This window comes from Mesocricetus auratus, unplaced genomic scaffold (assembly GCF_017639785.1).
Source record: "Mesocricetus auratus isolate SY011 unplaced genomic scaffold, BCM_Maur_2.0 Super-Scaffold_100019, whole genome shotgun sequence".
In the NCBI taxonomy this organism is placed as follows: domain Eukaryota; kingdom Metazoa; phylum Chordata; class Mammalia; order Rodentia; family Cricetidae; genus Mesocricetus; species Mesocricetus auratus.
The window spans coordinates 16,571,441-16,594,005 of record NW_024429200.1 but is presented as its reverse complement, the minus strand read 5'-3'; the positions used below and the strand labels follow the sequence as shown (position 1 = coordinate 16,594,005).

The window sequence follows — 22,565 nt, the reverse complement described above, 5'->3', positions numbered from 1 at the left end:
CAGTTTATTTGTTATTTCCTTCATCAGACACTAAATTCCCCAAGGGCAAGCATCAATCTTGATTTCTGACCTCAACATTCAATTACTCAATACATGTTTACTTGATGAAACAAGGAATGAAGAACTTGCTTAAAATCTGGCACCAAATAACTAGTTTCATGCCTTGACTTCATAGACTGAGCTCTGAATGCATCTGTTTACTACATTTGATCTGACCTGTAACTTTTACTGCTTGATTTATGAGACAATGCATTTCACTGTTGTTTTAAAGAAAAAAAAAAGAGTCTAGGTCTATAAAAATTATTTCAAAACACTGATTTTTACATTGCTCTCTATTAAACCAAAGTCTCCAAATTTTAATTTTCACAATTTCATCTTATAAGAGAAGGCAACAACAATGTGGTTTTAAATTACTGCAATTCAAAAGGTAAAGTTGATTAATAATATATGACGTAAAGAAATTGAGCACTGACTACTTGCAACCAATTCAGCAACCCACTTATGCTTGCTTACAGTGAGCCATGCTATCTCTGTCTATCAAAACACACTCCCCCGTCTGCCTGCCTGCCTGCCGTTCCCTTGAAGCCCTGGGTAAACACTACAGGTAAGCTCTGAGCAATGAGTCCACTAGCACATACAGGCAATGCCCTCCATGCCTGAAATTCATGGGCTTGGTATGTGAACGCAGCAATCACTTCTGGTAGATTGTATACTAAATATAATAAAACCAGCAAAGCCGGCCTTTTCCCTGCACAGGCAGTACATGTTTAAGAAAAAAAAGCTGGAGATTTTCCCAAACTCAAAAAAATTAAAAAATTAACGTTGCTTTAAGAAACTCACATTTTAATGATACTGGTTTTATGCAAAAATGAAGTGTTACTCCCTTAAGACCACTTTGATAACCAAATTATTAAGGGGCAGAGAGTCCTCACGAAACAACACGCTGTAGTGGAAAGTACAAAGGGACAAGACATACAGTTCCAGTTACATTCCTAAATTACTGTGTGACTTGGGGCCAAGGGCTCCACTTTCTCTTTTGTTTAAAATACTATATACCAAGAAGGACTTCCTTCATTTTTAAAGTTGACTCCCCCTCTTTCTTTCTTTCAAACTGTTTACTACTTCTGGTTGTAGACTTGGTGTTCTTTTAAGTCTAAATTTTAGAACAAGAAATACATCTTAAGTCCAATGGGATGATTTAGCGTCCAAAAGTAGGTATAAAGAGTAAGTTCATAAAGTTAACAATTAAGCTGGTAACTTTCCAGAAACCGTCTACTCTTAACTTCTTAAGCAGGTGTAGTCTGGTTTGACATATCTACCATTGCTAAGGAAAAATATAAAATGGTCCTATTCAGCTGAAACTTCTCTGGGTGTTTTTGGGCTCCAGGAGCACACACTGGGGGGGGGTGCTAGCAAGGGACTGGTCAGTATCTCAACAATCCCCCTTTCAACTCGAGTCAACTCAGTAAGATCAAGATAAGGCCTTCACCAGGGAGAACCTTCCAGCCCCACAAGCCCATAATGAATGCTTCCGTCAACAACACGCATTTCCCCCCTCTTCCCACAGAACTGCTCGCTCCCAAGCCGCCATCTGGGGTTGGGATTGACCCCACAGGACCAAACTCAGAATCACTTTTGACTGCAACGGCCAAGAACTACTAGAAACTGCGGCGTCTCTACGCATGGCTGCGGAGAGAGCAGCACTCTCTTACCAATGCAAGGAAGAAAAAAAAAAACACAAAATAAAACAGAAAAACAGTGGGGCGGAGTGCAGAAGCTAGGCCTAGGCGCAAACGCTGGGGGAAATAAACCCCGTTTCGTTGCAGTGGGGTGCAGACGCGTTCCCTGCCCCTTGCTCTGATAACGGTGACCATGAACCTGCACTCCACTCCATCTTCTCACGGAATCCTAAAGGGGGATCGAAAATCCGATGCGCTTCTTCCCCCACCCCCCATCTATTCACTCCTAAAGCATTGTTAAGGAAGAGTAGCCCAGATCCAGAAGTAGGAAGTAAAGCAAGGGCCAGTGCTGGGATCCTGTGCTGAGATGAAGCTACTGATGCACCAAGAAAAAAATCCCCTTGTGGTCTAGAGTAAAGTTTGAACCTGCAGCAAGGGCGCGGACCCCGACTTGGACTACCGGGCAGGCCAGCGGAGGAGGTGACACTCCCTTGTTCTCCAACAGCTCAGGGAGGCGGCTCCCGGCCGGGCCGGGCCGGCCTGCACCCGGGCTAGCAGGGCGAGGGCAGCACCAGGGCCCGGGAGGCTGGAGGCCTGGCCCGCAGCGGGACCCCAGCCGCGCCCGCCCCCCTTCTCCCTCCTACTCTCCAGTCGTCGTCCCCCCCAGCCCGAACCCGCCGAGGGGACGTTGTGGGTGTCGACAAGGGTCCCGGCTACTGACCACACATTTCTTGCCGAGGAAGGAGAAGAGCGACTCGTTCTCCTGCGGGGTGAGCAGCAGGGAGCCCACATTGGTGACTCTCCGCGGAGGCTGCTGGCCCGAGCTCATGGTGTCGCCGGTCGGGTGGAGCGTCCAGGGCGGTCTCCTCGGGAGGTGGCCGAGCACTCGGTCCCCACTCGGGGTGACAGGGGCGCGCGCGGGCCGGCAGTCACGGGCGCAGCATCCCGCCGCTCCTCCGGCGCGCGGAGGCCGAGGGAAGGAGCTGACGGCGGGCGCCCTCGGACTGCGTGTCCACGGGGAAGCTCCCGGCCCCCGCCCGGCTCGGCTCGGGCCGGATGGTCGTCGTCCTGGCGCTCCGGCGGGCGGGCGGCGCTAAACTCGCTACTCCTCCTGTCCTCCGGCGGCGGCGGCGGCGGCTGCCGCACAATCCAACATGGCAGCGGGGGCGGGCGAGACCACGGGACGCGGGACGCGGGGGGGAAGGTGGGGAGCGCGCCGGAAGCGCGGCGCGGCCGGACACCCCCGCCCTCTCGCTTGCTGCGCGCCGGGGCGTGGCCGCGCAAGCCCCGCCCCCATCCGGGAGCCGCGACGCCCGCCAGCGCTTAGCCGGGATGGGGTCCGGAGTCTCCCGGGAGCCGCCTCGCGCGTGCGCGACTCGGACCGAGGCGGCGCTGGAGAGTCCTGCGTTACCTCCCCCGGACTGGACGCCTCGTTACCGCCCCGCACACCTTTGTGGGCGTCCGGGCCCGGGGTTCAGGGTTTGGCATTAACTGAGATGGGACTGTTAGGCCGCCTGGCAGGTCTGGATTAGCTGCAAAGGTTGGCCAGCAGCGTGGTTTCGGTTAGAACCCCGATCAGGTGCCTCCGGTTCTCGAACTCAGTACAGGCTGCCCCTGGGGGCGTGGAGGAGCCAGGATCAGGGAAGGCCTCTTCATAGATGTCAAAAACGGACCCCCTTACAAAAGGCGTCCACCACCTGCCTGGCGGATCTCGTGGGATAAGTGTGTGTAGCGTTTACACTCGAATTTTCCGACGAGCCCTGAATGCCACTTAGTTTTTTTTTTTTTTTTCTTGTCTTGGAATTGGAAACTAACCCTCTCCATCGTCCTCAGTCTCGAATTCCAAAGATCTTGTCTTTTTATTCAGCATAAATATGCGCATTTGGGAATGTATAGGGATATGCCTTACCTCTTTTATCCTTACGAGTTAATTTCTGTTTTGTAGATGCTGGGACCTAGGCCTGGTGTGCCCTCAGACAACTGATCTACATTCCCAGCACAAGTAAATACTGAGAATTCTTCGTTAACTGTGTTTCAGAATATCAAAGCTTAATATAAAATGATATGGTTGAATGAAAAACAAAAAAAACTATTAAAAAACTTGGAGTCTAGAAATGATAAATCATTTCATTGAATGATATAAAATGTGCATTTCACCGTTAAGGATACAATTTATCACGTAACTTGTACTAACAATGTTTGTGAATTATTCAATTTCAATTAAACACTTGCATATTAAAATTTTATGACAAACTCTGGTAAATCTGTGATAACTCTCAATGCATTGGTAAACCATTACCAATGAAGTAATAAAAATATGAAAGTTTTAAGGCTGCCTATAATGCCCATAGTGAAATTAGGTGACCAGGAACAAGTCTACAAAAAAAGATGATATCATATACTCTTAGGAGTACTCACATAATATGTAGATATTTCAAATTAAACAAATAATAATTTTAAGGGGAAAATTAATCTAAAAAAATAGCAAAGACTTTAAAATAATTAGACTATGAAAAGTCGCTTGTAGAGGTGCAAACCACTTTGAATCACAGAACTAACGTGGGAAATGTCAGTTTATGTTTTATTAAAAATACACCTCTTATTAACTCAAAGCACAGCAGCAACTGAAGTCATCAGAAATTCTTGGGAAATGATTCAGCCCTGACATTTTCAAACACGTGAATTTTAGTATCCAAAAACAGAGGCTGTAGTTGGTTCAAGGTTAAAGTTCCTGTTAGACCTTTTCTGTCTCAGGTTCCTCATCTGTAAAATGAAATTGCTCTTTCATAAAGGTAATATAGTGGAAGTTTGGATGGTTACACCTACTTTAAAACTGTAAAGTAAGATAACCTGATACACAGTGGTTACTCCAATCCTGCCAACCATTTACCATCATTGCTTATAATCTGCTAGATGGTCCTTTGAGAAGAGCAGTGGTTCTCAACCTGAGGGTCCTGGCCCGTAGAGGCATCAGATATTTACATTATGATTCGTGACAGTAGCAAAATTAGAGTTATGAAGTACCATTGAAATCATTTTGTGGTTGGGGGTCACCACACCATGAGAAACTATGAAAGAGTTGCAGCATTAGGAAGGTTGGGAAACACTGGTGTAAAGGAGAAAGAATTGAAGAATATATTTTTGTATTTGTTGTTTCTAAAACTCTGATCCTTCAAACCCTCTTATTTATGGCTTTTCACAATTCTCAAATTTGTGTCAGTAAGTTTGGACTATAATCTCTCTTCAGGCTACATATTTTTCCAAATAGGTTGTTTTATCCCATTATGCTAAAATACCAAAATGGTTAATACTATAATTCTAGACAGGCCTATTAATTAGTAAAATTCAAGAAACTAGGAACCTAGCCCAGAGAATGCCTGCTTAATGTGTGCAAGGTCCTGGATTCGATCCTCTTCACTGACAAAGAAAGGAACACACCAGAAGAAGCAATTACAAAATATTTTGAGAGTGTCTGTAAGAGTGTGGTATGGGAGGGGTTGGAGGGAAGATGACTGGGAGGGGCTGGAGGAAGGGAAGGGTGAAAGTGAGGTTTATTCTATTTTCATCTAAAATTGTACACAAAATTAGAAAGAACAGTTTTGAACTAACAATACCAGTGAACTGCTTTGAAAACAGATGTGAGAGAAAATTGTGGAAACAAACAAACAAGAAAAGCTGTGGTGTGGTGAGTGAATGGCAATAGGTCTGCGCCTTAGAACATGAGAGACCTATTGAGTTCTGATCATTTCACACACTTTTACTAGCCTGTGTTTCTTGTTTGTATTGTCTGCTTTTTTTCCTTCTCAAGAAATGTTTACGTCTTACCTAAGTACAGCTTTCATTCACTGCCGTCTGCTTTCTTTATACTTGAAGGCTAAAAGTTATGATGGTCATGTGCTTTTTCCTCAATCCCAAGTTATTTGTGTCTTCCACAAAATTTTCAATATAGTACTTTGTTGTAACGAGCATTCTTCCCGCCAGCCTGGTCCCAGAGCCGCATCAGTCCCAAATGAACATGCAGAATGCTATTTTAATTATGAAGCTGTTGGCCGTTTGCTGTGGTTTCTTGTTGGATAGCTCTGACTTAATTATTAACCCATAATTACTAATATGAGTATTTCCATGTGGTCTTCTCTTACCGGAGAAAGGGTCTGGATCTCTTACTCCTCTGGCATCCTACATGATGACTGCCTGTGCCTCTGTTTCCCAGAATCCTTTACCTCTCTGAGTCCCACCTATCTTGCTTCCCTGTTGGCCAACAGTGCCTTATTCATCAACCAATAAGACAAACATATACACAGAAGACCACTCCCCATCCCTTTGTCCACAAAGTTATACCTTCAGTTCTTATTTCCACCTCTTTATTTTTTCCCTCAGGACTTTCCCCAATACCTTGATAGTCTTTTGTTTTGTTTTGTTTTGTTTTTCAAGAGCTTTGGAGGCTGTCCTGGAACTAGCTCTTGTAGACCAGACTGGTCTCGAACTCACAGAGATCCTCCTGCCTCTGTTCCCTGAGTGCTGGGACCAAAGGCATGTGCTACAACTGCCTGCCTTACCTTGATAGTCTTAAAGCATGAAAATTTAAGTGTGAACATTTCATTGGAAATGAGACTTCCTTACTCATTTGAACATGTGAATAATGTATTATCAAAGTTCCTCTGTACAGTACACAAACTGTGCTCTTTTCCACATTCATCTTGAAATCAAGAAGTATTAGCAATATTTGTTTCCAAAAGCCCAGCAAGTCCTGACTTATGCTTGATAGCATAACTTCTCTAGCAGGGCACATGACAGCTTTCGTTGTTTTCTTTGGCAAGCCATTTTCTTATCTCAAATTCCTTTTGCCCAGTTTCAGATACTGGATTTGATCCAGGAAATAAGCATTTGCTTCTCCTTCAACTGCATGTTTTGAAGTTTATTAGCTAGGCTAAAAAGAGTAGGGTTGTTTTATCTTAATATAAAATACATCTGCTGTATTAAAATGTGTAGAAATAGAATAAATATAAAAAGTAATTCTTGCATTTACTTCTTTCATGTGGCTTTCCATCCCTAACCTAAAATCTCTCCTAGTGCTTTATTTTCTGCTGTCTTGCTTGGCTATGATCCTCTAAGGTGAACCCTTCATTTTGTCAGAGCACCTTGGAGTAACATATTTATGGAAGTGGGGGCATATTTTCAGATGTCTCCCATGTTACTATAACTACACTTGGCACATTTTTCTTATCCTGGTCTTCAGTTATTCCTTTTTCCTCTTTACAGATGTCAGTGTGCATGTACTCTTACAAGTCCTCCGAAACACACTACTGCCCTGGTGAATGTTAATAATTTAAAATGTACTGACACCCTTCTCTGTGGGAGAATGGGGTAATAGCAGCACACAGGGATCTATTGGCATTCAGCCATTGTAGCCATAATTGCTGTTTCTGACATGTTGCCTAGCTGCGGGAGAACTGACTTATAGAGACAAAACAGCAGGTCTGGATGCTGCAGAGAAGATGAATATGGCTTATTTCACTGCAGCCTCCAAGTGGCATGGGTGCAAAATGTCCACATTGATGTAGAATTCCTGTGAACATTTTTGTCTAAGCATTGTGTAAGTTGGAATACTTGAGCATATTTGATCTAGTACATATTTTCTCCAGTTAAATGTGGAATGTTTTGTTATTAAAAATAAAGCTGCCAAACTATTTTTTCCTACTGTTCAAATTCATTTTAAGTACAAATCACTTTGTGGATTCCATTTAAAGAATTGATGGATGATCTGCAACTCATTCACATTCGTCATTGATTTTAGTGGGAAATTGGAGTCTTACTCAACTTTAGTGAATTACCTGTGGTAGCTGTTGCAACTATATGGACTAGTCCCCAGACACCTAAAACATACTGTTACTCATGAAGTGATTTGAAGTGCTAAGCATGCTATAGCTCCCACGATGCTGCTTACTTCTGTTCCAGCTGCTGGTCTTTAACTTTAATGAATATTCAATAGCTATTACTTTAATTATTCCAAATGAGAGAGGGGAGACATTAGTTCCTTATTATAATGTGCTCAAGGTCAATTTGTAATTGAGTTAGCAAATGGGTTCTTAGATAACTTGAAGATGCTGAATGTCTTCATAGCTTCACTGATGGATAGCTTTAGGTAAAGGATATTATCTCTGGCATATAACTTTTATTTTTAAAAATGTTATTCCTTTGAGACTTTCATACAATGAGTTTTGATTGATGCACACCCTCTCTTCCAACTCTTTCCAGATCTACCTCCCCTCCCTTCCCCACTCAACTTTGTGCCCTTTTTCAAAATATTATTTTTAAACCCACCAAGACCAAATTTTGCTGCCCAAATATTCTTGGATATGTGGTTTTCTACTGGTGCATAGTCAGCTACCAGGGGCTATACTCTTAAAGGAAATTCTCCCAGCAGTTAAAAATTGATGTTCTCTGTACATATGTTTCTCTAATTGGTTGATGAATAAAACACTGTTTGGCCAATAGAAGCAGGAAGACAGGTGGCACTAGGAGACAAGGAGAATTCTGGGAAAGGTAGTCAGAGACCCCAGGGAGACGTCATGTAGCTGCCAAAGGAGTAACAGATCTGGGCATTCTCCGGTAAGCCAAGACCACGTAGAAATACATAGATTTATAGAAATGAGTTAATAATTAAGACACAGCTAGCCAATAAGAAGCCCTAGCCATCAGCCAACAGTGTAATAATTAATATAGCATCTCTGTGTGTTCATTTGGGACTGAAGTGGCCAGACCTGGCTGGACAAGAAAACTCCAACTACAAACAATCTCAATGGTGAGGGATGGGATCTCATGCCTAACATTAATCTCTATGCTGGCTTTCATGCATGCTGTCTCAATTGACTGTGAGTTCATATGTGCAGATGTCCTGCTGTCTAGGACATACTGTTTCCTTATAGTTATCTACTTTTAGACTCTTCCCACCCTTTCTACTACAATGGAAATTTAGCATTGGGAAGAGTAAATGGATGAGAGTTGAACATTCTGTAGTTTCTTATTTCCTACACTTTGACAAGTGGTAGGTCTCTGTGTTAATCACTATCCCCTGCAAATAGAAGTTTCTCAGTTGAGGGTTGAGAGATAAAAGTATCTAAGAGCACAAAGATATGTCATTAGGAGTTTAATTATCTCCCCATTTAGCAAAATAGTAATAGTCAATTCACCCCTAGTGCCTTTCACCTATGTAGTCATAGACTCTTGGACCGGGGAAGGTCCCAGGTATGGGATTCATCTTAATGAATGGGCTTCAAATCCAGTCACTAAGTGGTTGGTTACTCCCATTAGTTGGTGCCACTATTACACTATCTAATAGAAAGGTCTTGCCAGGACAGTCATTATCATAGCTCACAAGATTCAAACCTGGGTATGCTTGATGATTATTTTTCTTTTGTAGTAGCATGCACAGTACCATGAAAGCTAGCCAGTAGTAATGAATCAGGTTAGTACCAACTTGATTTCTACATGTTCTATGATTCAAACGTGGGGTGTCTTCGACAGTAGGCTGAAGGTCAAGTTCTGGAGGGTAATGAAGAGCAATGGAAGTAGCTTGTAATATTTGGGTGTCTAAGGGATCACACTGGCCAACAATTCTAAAAGAAGTAACTGATTTCCTGGCACTTTTTATTTGTTAACTTCTGGTGTCTGTAGAGGCATAATTGTTGTTACAAGGTGTAGTAGTTTGAATAAGAATGTCCCCTATTGGCTCATATATTTGAACGCTTAGTCATCAGGGAGTGGCACTACTGGAGAAGAATTGGGAGGTATGGCCTTGTTAGAGTAGGTGACACCTCACTGGAGGAAGTGTGTCATATAGTCACAATTCACATTTTTGTTGTACTGTTACCTACTAAGGTTTTTAGCATTGCCGTGGAATTTTGAAATTTGATAATGAACCCATAATGGACATCTGCATTTATTTTGCTAGGCATTACATAGATCCTTTTATCTAAAACCACACATTATTTAGAACTAAAAAAAATTTTAGACGGTTCTCTCCCCTGAATTTTCTTTTTCTCTTTTCTATCTGGGATCCTTGGTGGTCAAATTTCAGACTTCCCATTTCATCCTTTTTTTGCAGCCAGAATGTACACCTAAATTTCATTGTTCCAGTGAAGTCTCAACCGTTGTCTTATTTGGTCTCAAAATACTTCAAACTACCATTAATATTAGGAGCTGGAAATGAGAATCCCAATTAGAAATGAGTAAATTTAAAAGGAAAATAAACACCAGGGCCTGGGAAGAAGTAGATAGGTAGCTTCGGAATAAGATTGTCCTAGCACCATTAGCATTACCTGAAAACTTGCAAGAAACTCAAATTCACATGTGCAAACTGGTCCTGAATAAGCAACTCTCAAACAGGACTTACTTATCTATGCTCAAAAAGGCTCTTAGAGATTTTGATGGTGTCCTGCAAGAAGACACCCCAAGGGCTTGAGTTTACCACCCTTCCCCAAGCTTGTAAAGAATGTAGCTATGCACTGACTGTGTCTGAGTCTCATTACTTCTGTGGGGGTGGGTCTTCATGATGAATCACTCACTGGGATTCATGTTGGGCTTAAGACTTAGACGGGATAGAATTTACAGCCAAATATCTTTATTCACATCTGACAAAACAGCTTCTAGAGTAAGCAGGAATTCATTGTTCAAAAATCCCTGCAACCTTAAAGTAATGTGCCTGAACCACTGTATGATTCTGTGTGATAATTTGTGAAACGAATGAATTAGTGATCACTAGAGTCATTTTCAGCTCAAAAATCTATGGTCAACCCTATGGTTTTTGGATTTAGAAAATAACCAACAATGAAACATAACAGGTAAATGCAATTCGTGAGAATGTAAATAATATTACATTTTTCATTATTACTGCCAGGACTCACCCCCGAGGACCTCCAACTTCCAGGCTTTGCCCACAGAACACTTAAGACCTTAAGGACCGGACCCATCCCCTAGCTGGTGGCCAAGAGCCATCTACAGAGTAAAAAGCCCAGGATCAGGCCACAAAATCCCACGAATCCCAGGCTACCCTGGTAAACGCTGCCCTTAAGGAACCATATATAAAGGCTATCTCTGGCTCAGTACTTTTTGGCTTCTCTCTTGAGCAGAGGGAGCCACCCTCCCATGTCTTTCCCAAAAAATTTCTTGTGTGCGGCTTGTGCAGTGTGACTTTGTGGTATTCTTTGGCTCCTGCCTGATTTTTCTCCTCTGAGATGTAACACAATTACAAATACATTTTTGACTGTATAAAATGAATATGCCTGACTCTACTGTTACATGGGGTAGTAAGAATTACAGTATACCAAATTTAAATGCTCCCTGTTCAATTACTTCAGAGAAGAAATGAATGGATATTTGGTGACTAATATTTCATGAAATTTTTGGTCTAGTGTGTGTCATGCATATTGAGTTTTGTACAGGTTTTGTACAGACCTGTGCCCTAACTACAAGAGAGCCTGATATTTAAATCTCAACATTAGGAATGTACAGTTTCTTAAGTCAGAAGTTCCCAAGGGAAAGGAAGAATGCTCAAAAGGGACCCAACAGCTAGTTAATTTAATTGTGAGCAGATGGATCCCCAAGATGCTGAACGACTGTGGAGGAGGTCTTTTTAGCAGAAAAAGCAGTAAGATAGAGTAGCAAACACAGACAATACCTGCTGTCCAGTTGTGTCTTCAGGATGACATTTTGTATTCCTCCTCACATGTGTATTACATGTATAACATCTGATAATTACTAAACCAGTGAGAATGAGTCAGTTCATTATGTCTAGAATTTAACGTTATTCATTGTTTTTAAAAAATGTTTTACTATATAAAACATGTTGACCATTAATATGATTTAGTCGGAGTCAGTGACCATGTTAGGGTGGTTTCCTTATTCTTGTTCAGGACTCATTTGGCTCTATCTTTATTTAGAAACAATGCATTAGAGTGGGCAGGGACCTTAGCAATTATGCAGTCCAAACTCCTCATTTACCTGTGCCTAAAAATGGAAAAGACAGAAAAGTGGATAGGCATATGTGGGTATCTTTGGTCTGTTGCATAGCAACAGCTGTTGATTACATATCTCTAACATTTTGGTTAAAAGGCAGCATAATATAAAGTAACAATTGCAGACAGGATAGTCAGACCTGGAGTTGAAGATTGGCTCTGTCGTCGGTCACATTACTAAACTTCTTTGTACTGTGGAGATAAACTCATCTCACAAGATTCTTGCAGGACATAAAGTTGTAATAAAATAGTAACAGGCTGGCATTCAGCAACCAAAGTCTAAGAGTCTCCCACATAAAAGATGTCGCACCATTCACCCATATGCATTTGTACTCTGAATGTATAAACACATCAACCTGAAGATCCTACAGAGAGCAGAACAAGTTTGAAAACCCATCTCCAAAAAAGAAAGAAACAAAGAGGAAAACTCCCTTTCCACTCTATCTGCAGTCCACCTTCTGATAGTCACAAATTTGAAATATTAGGGTTAGACCTCTGAATCTTGAACCTAAATTACCAAGCATAACTTATTTGTTGATACTTCCTTTCTCTTTGTTCTTTGCTAGGATTTAAAAAGGAATTACATTTAACACTTAGACCAGAGCCCTTAAGGCCGTGTTTCCCAGTCTTCCTTCCTCATGTTGTGACCCCCAACTATAAAATTATTTTTGTTGCTACTTCTTAACTGTAATTTTGCTACTGTTATGGTTCGTAATGTAAATATCTGTGTTTTCCAATGTTCTTAGGCGACCCCAAGGGTGCCACCCCACCGCTGCCCTCAGAGGCAGACTGGAGGACAGATCTTCCAAGCGCACGTGGTTCTAAAGTAAATATTCTTCAGGAAGCATGGGAAAGAAATGGAAGAAGGTGGATAATGAAGGGAAAAGCAACACAAATGACGTAGTCTTGGCTGAATTCTCGTAGCTCTGGCATGAATCGCTCAGCAGAATTATCTTGAGGCAAGAAGGTCATGGGGGGGGGGAGGAGCAGCTTGGGTGGTGGTTCCCATTAGACAAGCCTGTGACAGCCGGGCCATAAGCAGGAAGCCCTCAGAGCTTTGGCCAAGTAGGTGATGAAGCAGACAAGGTGCTCGACCTGGCACTGTAGTTTCTTTGAAAGGTTGGCTTCTAAATCTTTTCTTTATTTGCATCCAAAATGTATCAAATTATAGTTTTAAAAACTTACAGGGTTGTAAATTTGCTTTACTCTGCCAGTCAAGGTGTGGACTCGGGCAATTAGCTCCGTGTTGCTAATTCCCACAAAAGCTTTGAATGGCATAGTGACATCAGAAGCCTAAGATGCTGAGAAGGGTGTCAAGTGCTGCTCCGCAGAGCAAGGATGGCGATACACACAGGTGCTTAAGGGAAAAGAATATTTGAGTAGACATTGTCCTTTTGATAAATCAAATCACAGTTTTTCTCAGCTCGATAATTACTGGCACTTGGCATCACTTGCTGCCAGTGATGAATAAAACATAGTCTTTTATGAAGTTCCTGCAGCACTGGAGGCTTCTGTTCCGTAGGGGTTTACATTCTTGCCTTCAGCTCTAGCTTTCTAACATCTAAGATTTGGAAAAGGAAACGTAAAAGCTGCTTTTGCTAAAAGAGCATGGACTCCTTACTCGGGCTAACAGTGCAACACTGGCAAGGGTGTGTTTATTTTGTGTCTCTCTATTCCCTTGCACTGCAAACACAGAGATATGTTGTTGTCCTTAAACTTTCCTTTTGGGTCACTATGGGTTCCCCAAACACAACTTTGTAGAACACACCACCTCTTAAATGAGAGCAATTGTCTACAAAGGTGAGGTTATACTCTGGAGCAGAAGGGGCCATATTTAAGGAACCAGACGGATGCCCTCAAGGTATGATACTGAGAAGCACAGGTGGGCCAGAATTGAGACAAGATCAGCCAGACTACACCTTGGCCAGGACTGCTCAATCATATATTGCAGCCTCCCAATTATTTCTCTTTTCAAACTTAAAGTGCCTCTTGGATTTTTTTCTTCCCAAAGTGGCTGCTTTGAATAAATCTCACCTTTCTGTGTTTCACCATTTTGTGTCATTTTAAATTGGCATATTGGGGGCAAATAGCCTAACCTAGCTTTGGAGTGACTTTCCAGAGGGCAAGCTGTTTGTTGTCCCCAAAACCCTCGTTATAGTAGCATCAGAGAAACTTGGCTATGACAAAAGAAAAGTAGGACATATTTATTGGATTGCAATTGATAAGTCACGGGATATTTCATGTAATATAAAAGAATTAATTTAATCCAGACCTTTGTTTTCATAGGTGAGAGGAATGAAGCCACATGGAGACCATGAAGAAACTCAGAGATCAGCAAGAGGAAAAAGTCACTGCAGCATCGAAGCTGGAGGAAGACCTGGAGTTGCTGAGTAGAACATAGATGTTTAGGGGTCTATTCAGTGGACTCATGCAGGAGGAGGTGCATTCAGGCAGAAGAGAGAAAAGTTTCCTGGCTTCTTTCTTGGTCTGGCTCTCAGTATCCTGCTGGAGCCTCTCAGGGGCTTCAGCCAGCTGGGGTGCACCTTACTTCCAAGCTGGGAACTGTGCTGTGTAGGGATCAGATCCTCTACAATCCACATCACAACAGAGGAAGGTGAGAAACGGCTTCAGCAGGAAAGAGCAAAGGACAGATGCAGTAATGATTGCTAAAATAACAGTGGAAGGCCGCATTTTGGCCTTCTGCGTTCCTAGGACCTAGATATCGTTCGGTGAGAGTAGCATGTGTCCTGTCTCCTGATTCATTTCCTTATCGCTCTTCAATGTTTCTATTCATTACTAGCTTTTTAAATCATGTGCTGATAACAAGATTCCATATGTGATGTTCCTAGTGAAGTTTACTCTTCTGTAAGCTTCATGTCCACTATCCCAGACAGCAGTAGCCACCTTTATATTTTGTTGTTTCACCCTCTAGCCACAGAATACTAAAAGGGGGTATATGTCTAATCCTACCTGGGGAATCACAATTGTCTCCTTAGATCTGTGAATCACATGTACTGTATATGTTATGTTGCCAAGTACTAATTGCAGTAGGTTGGGATATGAAAACTTGGGGAATATGCTATGACTGTTTTCTGGGAACTAGAATGAATGAGGAAATAATTTTAGCCTAGAAAGTACAATGGAATAAATTTACAGGAAGAGGCAGAGAGGGAATGAGATTCAAGTAAGAGCCACCCAAAGCTATACAGTTAAAGGTCCCAGCTCTTCAGAAGACCGACTTTCACTTTCTGCTCCTGATCACGAGAAATACTGTGTAAATACTACACAGCCTACATAAATCCTCCCTCCTTTGTTTCAGTTGCCCCCAGAGGCTTTCCTGTCATATAAAAGTAAAAGGATCCTTACCAAGATAATGTTTTCACAAACAATTTAAAAATTAAATTATGGGCCAGCAAGATGGCTCAGTGGATAAAGGCACTTTCCACCAAGACTGGCAACTTGAGTTCCACCCCTGGGACCCACCCAGAAGAAGGAGAGAATCCACTCTTGCAAGTTGTCCTTTGACCTCCACTTGTAGTTAGTGGGACATACACACCCACACACATACACGCACATATAAATAGATGTCACAAAGGATTTTATTGCAGCTGAATTGCACTCCCCCTTTCACATTTCCCTTTTCCTCTAAGATAGTGAGGACAGGTGTTTAATGCTGATCATTTTCCAGAGACACACCCATAGTGAAATGATTTTGCACTGATGTTAGGTTGAGGAGAACAGCTAGCATGGCTCCAGATTCAACTTGACATGTTGACCCAGTTCTTATGCAATGATGGGATGGATACAGATACACATTATAATATCTGACACACGTGAGAAGAATGTTACCCTTTCACAATTTCCTGTTTTAGGACAAGCCCCTACTACTGCCCAAGCACCATAGACTTACCATATCTTAAGGGACTGTTGACACACCACTTTAAATATATGGCCTTATTCTGCTTTCGCCTCCACTCCTGAATACCCAGTTTTGTGATCACTGGATAAACAGGTTGAATCATAACTGAACCTATTGTCATATCTGTCCAAAGATCTGCATGTATTTTATGCACCTCAGAACACTAGCCTCTAGAGATGTTTACAAGATACCTGAGTCCTGTGTCTGTTGCTATTTATATTATATTCCCTAGGAAATACGTTATCTCATCAAGAACCCAATATATTTACCAGTTCCTGCTTTGCAGGTCATTTCGGCATGATGTTATTTTAGCAATGGACTAAGATAATGCCAAGATGATAGGTGCTCTAGGAGAGCTGACCTTTGCACTAAAATGAACTGACCCGAGTCTTACTGTAACTTTCTGATAAATGCCCCTTTGCTTTAGTTAGCTTGGGTCAGTTTCCGCTGTTTTTAAGTTAACTGCATATACCATTATTGCTGTTTATTTCCGGTGGTGAACTGATTTATAGTTACATAATAGCTACTCTTGGTTGTCAACTTACTACATTTGCAATTAAATAAACCCAAGTGGCTGGAACACCTGTGAAGGATTTTTTTAAATTAAATCTTATGAAGTGGGATTGAAGTCTGTATCTTTTGAGGTGGGAAGACACACCTTTAATGCAGATCTTATGAGGTTGTAAGATCCACCTTTAATCTGGGCCACACCTTCTGTTGGCACCTTTATAAGGACATGAAGAAGGAAGTTAGCTCTCTTTGCCTGCTTGTTCTTACTGGCTAGTCCATTCTTTCACTGGCATTAGATCCCACTTCTTCAGGATTCCAGCATATACTGAAGACGAGTTGAGACATCTAGCTTTAAGGACTGAACAACTCTGTTCTTAGACTTTCTGTTGGTAGACAGCTTGTTGGATAGATCACCGCCTGTAAGCCATTCTAATAAATTCACCCTTCTTTTCTCCTTCCCTCACTCCCCCTTTTTCTATATATGCTGTATAGAGATAATAATATATATTATTCTGCAAGTTCTGTTCTTGTAGACAACCCGACTAATACAATTAGTTCTCAGGCAGGATAGAGCACCATAATACTTTGAGATCCCTTGTAATTCTTCAAGTGAATAAGAGAAACTTGAGCACCCAGCTGGTCTGCCTTCTCCAGGCTCACTAAGACGTACACGACGTTTCGTCAAACCTTCTGCTTTGCTGCGCTCCAGATTTCTCTGTATCTTGCTCCACCCAAAGCTTCAGACTTCCCTCTTGTATTTTCTATCATTTAAAAAAACCACTGAATCTTTCTTATAAATGTATAAGTGTATTCAAATACCTCTCACATTAAAATAAAACTGTTTACTTAGAATAACTAAGGAACTTAAATAAATGAACTGCCTGACTAGTTATTAACCTGTATTTTCCTGAGTATAGACAATTTCTGAAGAGTAATCTATACCCTTGTCCGTTTTCCTTTTTTCTTTAATCAAGCCATGTAATCTTATTTCCACCACCAGTATGTATTCTATTAATTAAGAGCACTAATGATGACTACAAGATCATTGAAAGTATTTGAGACTTCAGTTATGTGGTACTGATAAATATAATAGTTGACTCTTTGCAAGCTATCCACCATCAATATGATGTCTGTCTCCGATAATCAAATGTTCACTGCTCACACACTTTGTCTTCTCTGTGGCTTTACATCTTAAATATTGATAACCATGGAATCCTATCATCTTGCTTTTTTGTTTGACTTTGAATGTAAGAGGTCAGTTTGTTAATTCTACTTGAGAGAGCAATATAAGCAATTACTGCTGAACACGCTCTATATGCCTGGCTCTACATTGAATTACTTAGGTACACTCTCACTGAATTTATCCTTCCATGGCCTTCTGCAGGCTTTATTAGTAACATGTTCCAATAAATTCCACAGTGTTAGCAAGAGAGCTGATTCAAGTCTGGACCTATTGACAGCAGAACCTACCCTTATCAGTAACCTTATTAATGGCTTGATTTCCAAATCTCTCTCCAGATATCTCTCCTGAGGAGTAGCAGCCACAAACTGCCAAGTCCCTCAATGTCATCACATAAAAATACACTTTATCCCAGATCTTTCCTTTCCTGTATGTTGTGTCTTATTGAATACCAAACACCATAAAGTCATACAATTAGAAGCTTTAAAATCACTCCGTCCTCACACCATCCCTGTCTTTAATTACCAGTTACCAAATCATGTCAAACTTACTTATTCTCTTTTTTGTCAATACTTCTTTTCATTTATTCTTATACCCCAAATCAAACACTGCTGAAACTTAACTAGAATCCCTGTTTTTGATCTCTATATACTGCCCCCAATTCATCTTGCACTTTCCATCTATGCTTGTAAGCATATCTACTGTATAGGTGTTTTTCATAAAGATGACACTGTTCTGCCTAGAGCAGATTCTCAGTATGAATTTTGAGTAATAGTCAGAGAAATATGCTAAAGAAGAGAAGAGTGTGTGTGTGTGTGAGAGAGAGAGATTCCCAGAGGTCTAAGAACTACCCCACATTCCCTGTAGCACCTTGTTTCCTTTTGTGATAAATAATCTTGGATCTCCCAGTGCTAAACGCTTAAATCATGACTGAGATTTCCGTTCTCATACGTTGGGCTGTACATGTCAAAGTTGTCCCCTGAAGTCACACAAGGGACTTCATGATTCTCCTTCCTTCAGTGAATCTTTTGTCAGCTACCTCTTTCCTCTTTAACCTTTGCTTCTTTTCATTGACTCTCCTGATATATGGAAATCTTATAAACTTTCTTTTGAAAGTGAGACTGGCACTTAAAGACAGATATAATAATATCTGTCTTAATAATATAGCCACATTGCCCAGAAAGAACATACCATATTGAAATAATTTGATCAATGCACTACTCACTCAAAAGTATATTAAATGCTTAGAATATGCATATTTTGAACATATTGTTCTTCATTAAAAGTATATTTCATTTTTTTTTGTTTTTTTGAGACAGGGTTTCTCTGTGGCTTTAGAGACTGTCCTGGAACTAGCTCTTGTAGACCAGGCTGGTCTCGAACTCACAGAGATTCGCCTGCCTCTGCCTCTTGAGTGCTGGGATTAAAGGCAAGCACCACCAACGCCCAGCTTAAAAGTATATTTCCTTTTTTTAAAGTTGCCACTTTTCCTTGGAAAAATAAATCGATTTCTAGAAAATGTTGATTTTAATTTGTAGATTAATGAAAGAAATTAATCATTACTGTATGGATTTCAAATGAAAGATGGCAACTAAGAGCTGATTTGTTTGTGTATTTTATTTTCTAAGTAAGTTGAGGCAGGTAGGAAAGAGGGAGCCATGTCAGTATATGTAAGGAGAAAAATTGACAATGTGCATGTATATATTAAAGGTTTTTGTAAGTCAAGGATTTAAAATGAAATCATACATACAGAGAAAATTCATTGCTTTTCACAGCACCAAATATATGTTGATTTGACAGGAAATGGAGCGAGAAAGGGGCTTATGGTCTGTTTTTCTAATATCTACTCTTTAATTACCTTCTCGGTTTCCAAAAGTTTCTTAGAAATAATGTCTGGTAATAAAATGACTTGTCCATTTAAAATTAAAACAATCAAAAGCAAATGCTTGTAGTAAAAGAAAATATGTTTTTAGATATTTCATTTATCGGAAGCTTGGAATCACAGAGCAAGTGCTTTTGTAATCCGCTTTTCTGCAGTCAACATTTCTCCAACCATTTCACCACCTCAACAGTGCAGGCCTTCCCCCTGATGATCACATTTTTTTTTCTTTTGGTTTTACGAGACAGGGTTTCTCTGTATTATTTTGGAGGCTGTCGGTCCAGCCTGGCCTTGAACTCACAGAGATCCACCTGCCTCTGCCTCCTGAGTGATCACATTTATTTAAGTCAAGACTATGAATCCACTTTATACTTAAAAGCATCAAACAATGCTCTTTCTGCTTCCTGCGCAAGGCAAACACTATTCCGAGGACATGTATTTTCTAGATGTGTTCACTCTAACACATCCTGTTACTCTTTCATGTTCCTAAGGTTTTCTTTGCTGCTTTTCTTTCTTAAGCTATTTTAATTTCCCTCCCAAGACATTTTGTACAAGGCCAATTGCTGGTCGCTCCCTTCCCTGCCTCTTGCTGTGGTTCCATCATATGTAACTTATTCTTTTGTAACAACTAGATGTTATTTTCCCCCTTTCCCATGGTTCCTATAGTTCCTCGTTGAAAAGATCTACTGCACACAGCTTTCTAACAATTTATGTTCTGCTCTAAAGGACATTATGTTCGTATTATACCTAGTAGGAAAGACTCCTGACGGGACTTGGTACAGAACTCTTTGAGCGGATAAAAAAGCCCTTTTCTTATCTTCAGTAATAGTTGTCGTTTGTTCTCTTGATTTGGAAAGCACGTGTGTCTGTCCTTGATTACCAATATAGAATACTAGTGTTCCAAGACCACCATAAACAGCAAAACCCCTAATTACACCCCCTTTTCTATTTTTCTAAACCCAGTAAGAGATGAAGCCTTTACAAAAGTTTTCAATTGAAGTGCTCTCCACTGGATTCCCTAGGTAGCCAAAGTTTTTTTTTCTTTTTTCTTTTTTTCATTGAATGACATCCCAGGAAGGCTAAATAGTTATACCACATTAACTTACATCTCTTATAGGACCAAATGCACTAAAGTCTAGTTTTAACATTCTGTATTTTAATGGATGAGTGCTGTAAGAAAAAAATAAGAAATTCACCTTTATACAAGTTATTTTTATCTTTTTATAATGCTATTGTAGAGGATATTCTAGAGTAATATAAGTTAGCAGTCTCTCTGTAAAAGTGCAAAATATGATGCTCATTTTGAAATTTAGCTGTGAAAAGTGAGTGGGCTTTCCAGAAGCACTGAGATTTTTTTCTGTTAATAGTTATAAATCATTGTATCTCTCCCCTGTTGCCTACCCCATTACTGTGTGCCAGAACAGTAGCAGCAAAATCTGATGTGCAATGACATGAAGCACTTTGGTCGCTTTTATAATGCCTTCACAATGTTTGACCTGTCCCCATATACTACAAAGAGCAGTTTGTTGTATAATAAAACCATTTTTATACTAACAAATATTTTTGAAAAAGTCTTGGGCCTGGTATGCTAGATATATTGAAAATTTTTATTGCAGTAATTTAAAATCACCAACCTTAAAAAGTTATGTGTACTTTAATTGCATTTCACATATTATCAATGCATGTGTTAAAACAGTAATTATGTTAGCCTTCAGGATTGGTTTTCATTGTTCTTCTGGATTTGTTTCTGATTTCCTTTTGTTGTGGCTGTTTTCGTGTGGTGTGTATTGAAACTAGGACTTTGTGCATGTTGGGCAAGTACTTACACCATTGAGCTATATCCTTAGGCCCCACCCCCACCCATTTTTTTCTTTAATAACATCATTCTATGTATTTTTAACCTCTCACAATATCTTTGCTGAGGAGACTCATGACTGTAGCTGGTGGAAATCTAAGTACAGCTAATGTAGCTTAAAAATAAAAAAAAGGCAAACCTAGTCTATTGGTTCTCATACCTGACTGTCAGTACTTTTCTATGTAACTTGGATTCATAAGTAAGATCTACCCATGTGCTAATTCCAACTAGCTCCAGGATTTACAGTTATTCATTTATTTCATGAAAAACGAAGGAACAAGATGACAAACATAAACATTAAGAAAAACCGTCCTCCAAGGGTGGAGAGATGGCTCAGTGGTTAAGAGTACTTGCTGCTCTTACATAGGACCTAAATTCAGTTCCCGGTGCCAATGTCCTGCAGCTACATCATCCAGTAGCTCCAGCATTAGATCCAATGCCATCTTCTGGCTTCAGTGGGTACCCACACACATGTACACACACACACACACACACACACATACACACACACACACACACACACACACACACACAAAATCTTGGAGCGACAAAGAAAAATACTCCCCTTTTTTACTTGTCGTGCAAGCGTCTGAACTCAGGCTTTCCTTGTCAGTAACATGATGGTTATTGACCTAGTCACTGTAGCATCTCACTTGCAACGTTCTCATAGATAAAACTTAGGTCACACATCCTGGGAGCTTGGTTAGTTCTCCCACACTACATACATTTCTAAAGTAGTAGGTGCTTTTTATAAAAGGAAAGCAGACTGTGGTTACCAGCAATAGGGAAAATGAATGCTATATGATAAAATGTGTTATGTGCATATCGTAATATAGAGATGTCAGATTGAGAAGAAGAAAGCAGGACACCTAATGTGAATTTCAGATAGACAACAGCATGGTCTTTAGTATTTTGGGGAGAGTTTATACTAAAAAATCACTTTCTATTGATCTGGAATTAAGCATTAATTGGATATTGTATATTTTGTATGGCATCCCAACACCAAGCATAAATACGTTTAGTAAGCAAGTTAGCGGAAGTAATTACACGTCAGGCAGCCATCTAGTCCACGTAGAATTATGTGATACAAATATTATGTCATTGCAGCAGAAATAAATGTTAGGTTTATGATTAAAATTATCATTATCAAAGCCAACAGGGTTGAGCTTAATAATTTAAGCAAGTGCCCTCGTGTTTTTTCATAGGTTTAGTTCATAAAATTTAAATATTTCTGCTTTCTGTCTTTTCGTTTTCTCATCTGATAAAAACCTGTCTTATGAACACTTTCACACTGCTGTATATGTGACACTATGTAGACATTTGGCTACCTCTCCTGGGCAATGACTAGCTGCTATAAGACTGCCTCAAATATCCTGGAAGCAAGTGTCTTGGGATGTTAAGAGTTTTGGGTACATTTTGTTCATGTCACCTGACAAATTCGTGTAAGGCCAGCAGATTCATCATTGTGCACCTGCACAGCCCTAATCTTACTAGGAACACTTCAACTGCCATTTGAGGAGCTGCACTCTC

At 40.6% G+C, this 22,565-nt stretch overlaps 1 protein-coding gene and 1 long non-coding RNA gene across 3 annotated transcripts in view; one reads left to right on the top strand and one right to left on the bottom strand.

Moving 5' to 3' along the window:
- Wasl (WASP like actin nucleation promoting factor) overlaps positions 1-2,863 on the bottom strand; it is a 51,603-nt gene extending 48,740 nt beyond the window's left edge. The window contains 1 exon segment of the mRNA XM_005078060.4: positions 2,401-2,863. Within this exon segment, the coding sequence (XP_005078117.1) occupies positions 2,401-2,508 (108 nt within the window). The 5' untranslated portion in view covers positions 2,509-2,863.
- Positions 2,864-2,982: 119 nt separating this feature from the next.
- On the top strand, positions 2,983-16,191 carry LOC121132967. Of its 2 annotated transcripts, none has more exons than XR_005869681.1 (3): positions 2,983-3,681; positions 12,439-12,518; positions 13,979-16,191. It is a non-coding gene; the product is annotated as an uncharacterized LOC121132967 (long non-coding RNA). The 2 variants fall into 2 exon arrangements; XR_005869682.1 differs by lacking the exon at positions 13,979-16,191 and having other exon boundaries at positions 2,983-3,403; positions 3,625-3,681; positions 12,439-12,651.
- The last annotated feature ends 6,374 nt before the right edge of the window (positions 16,192-22,565 follow it).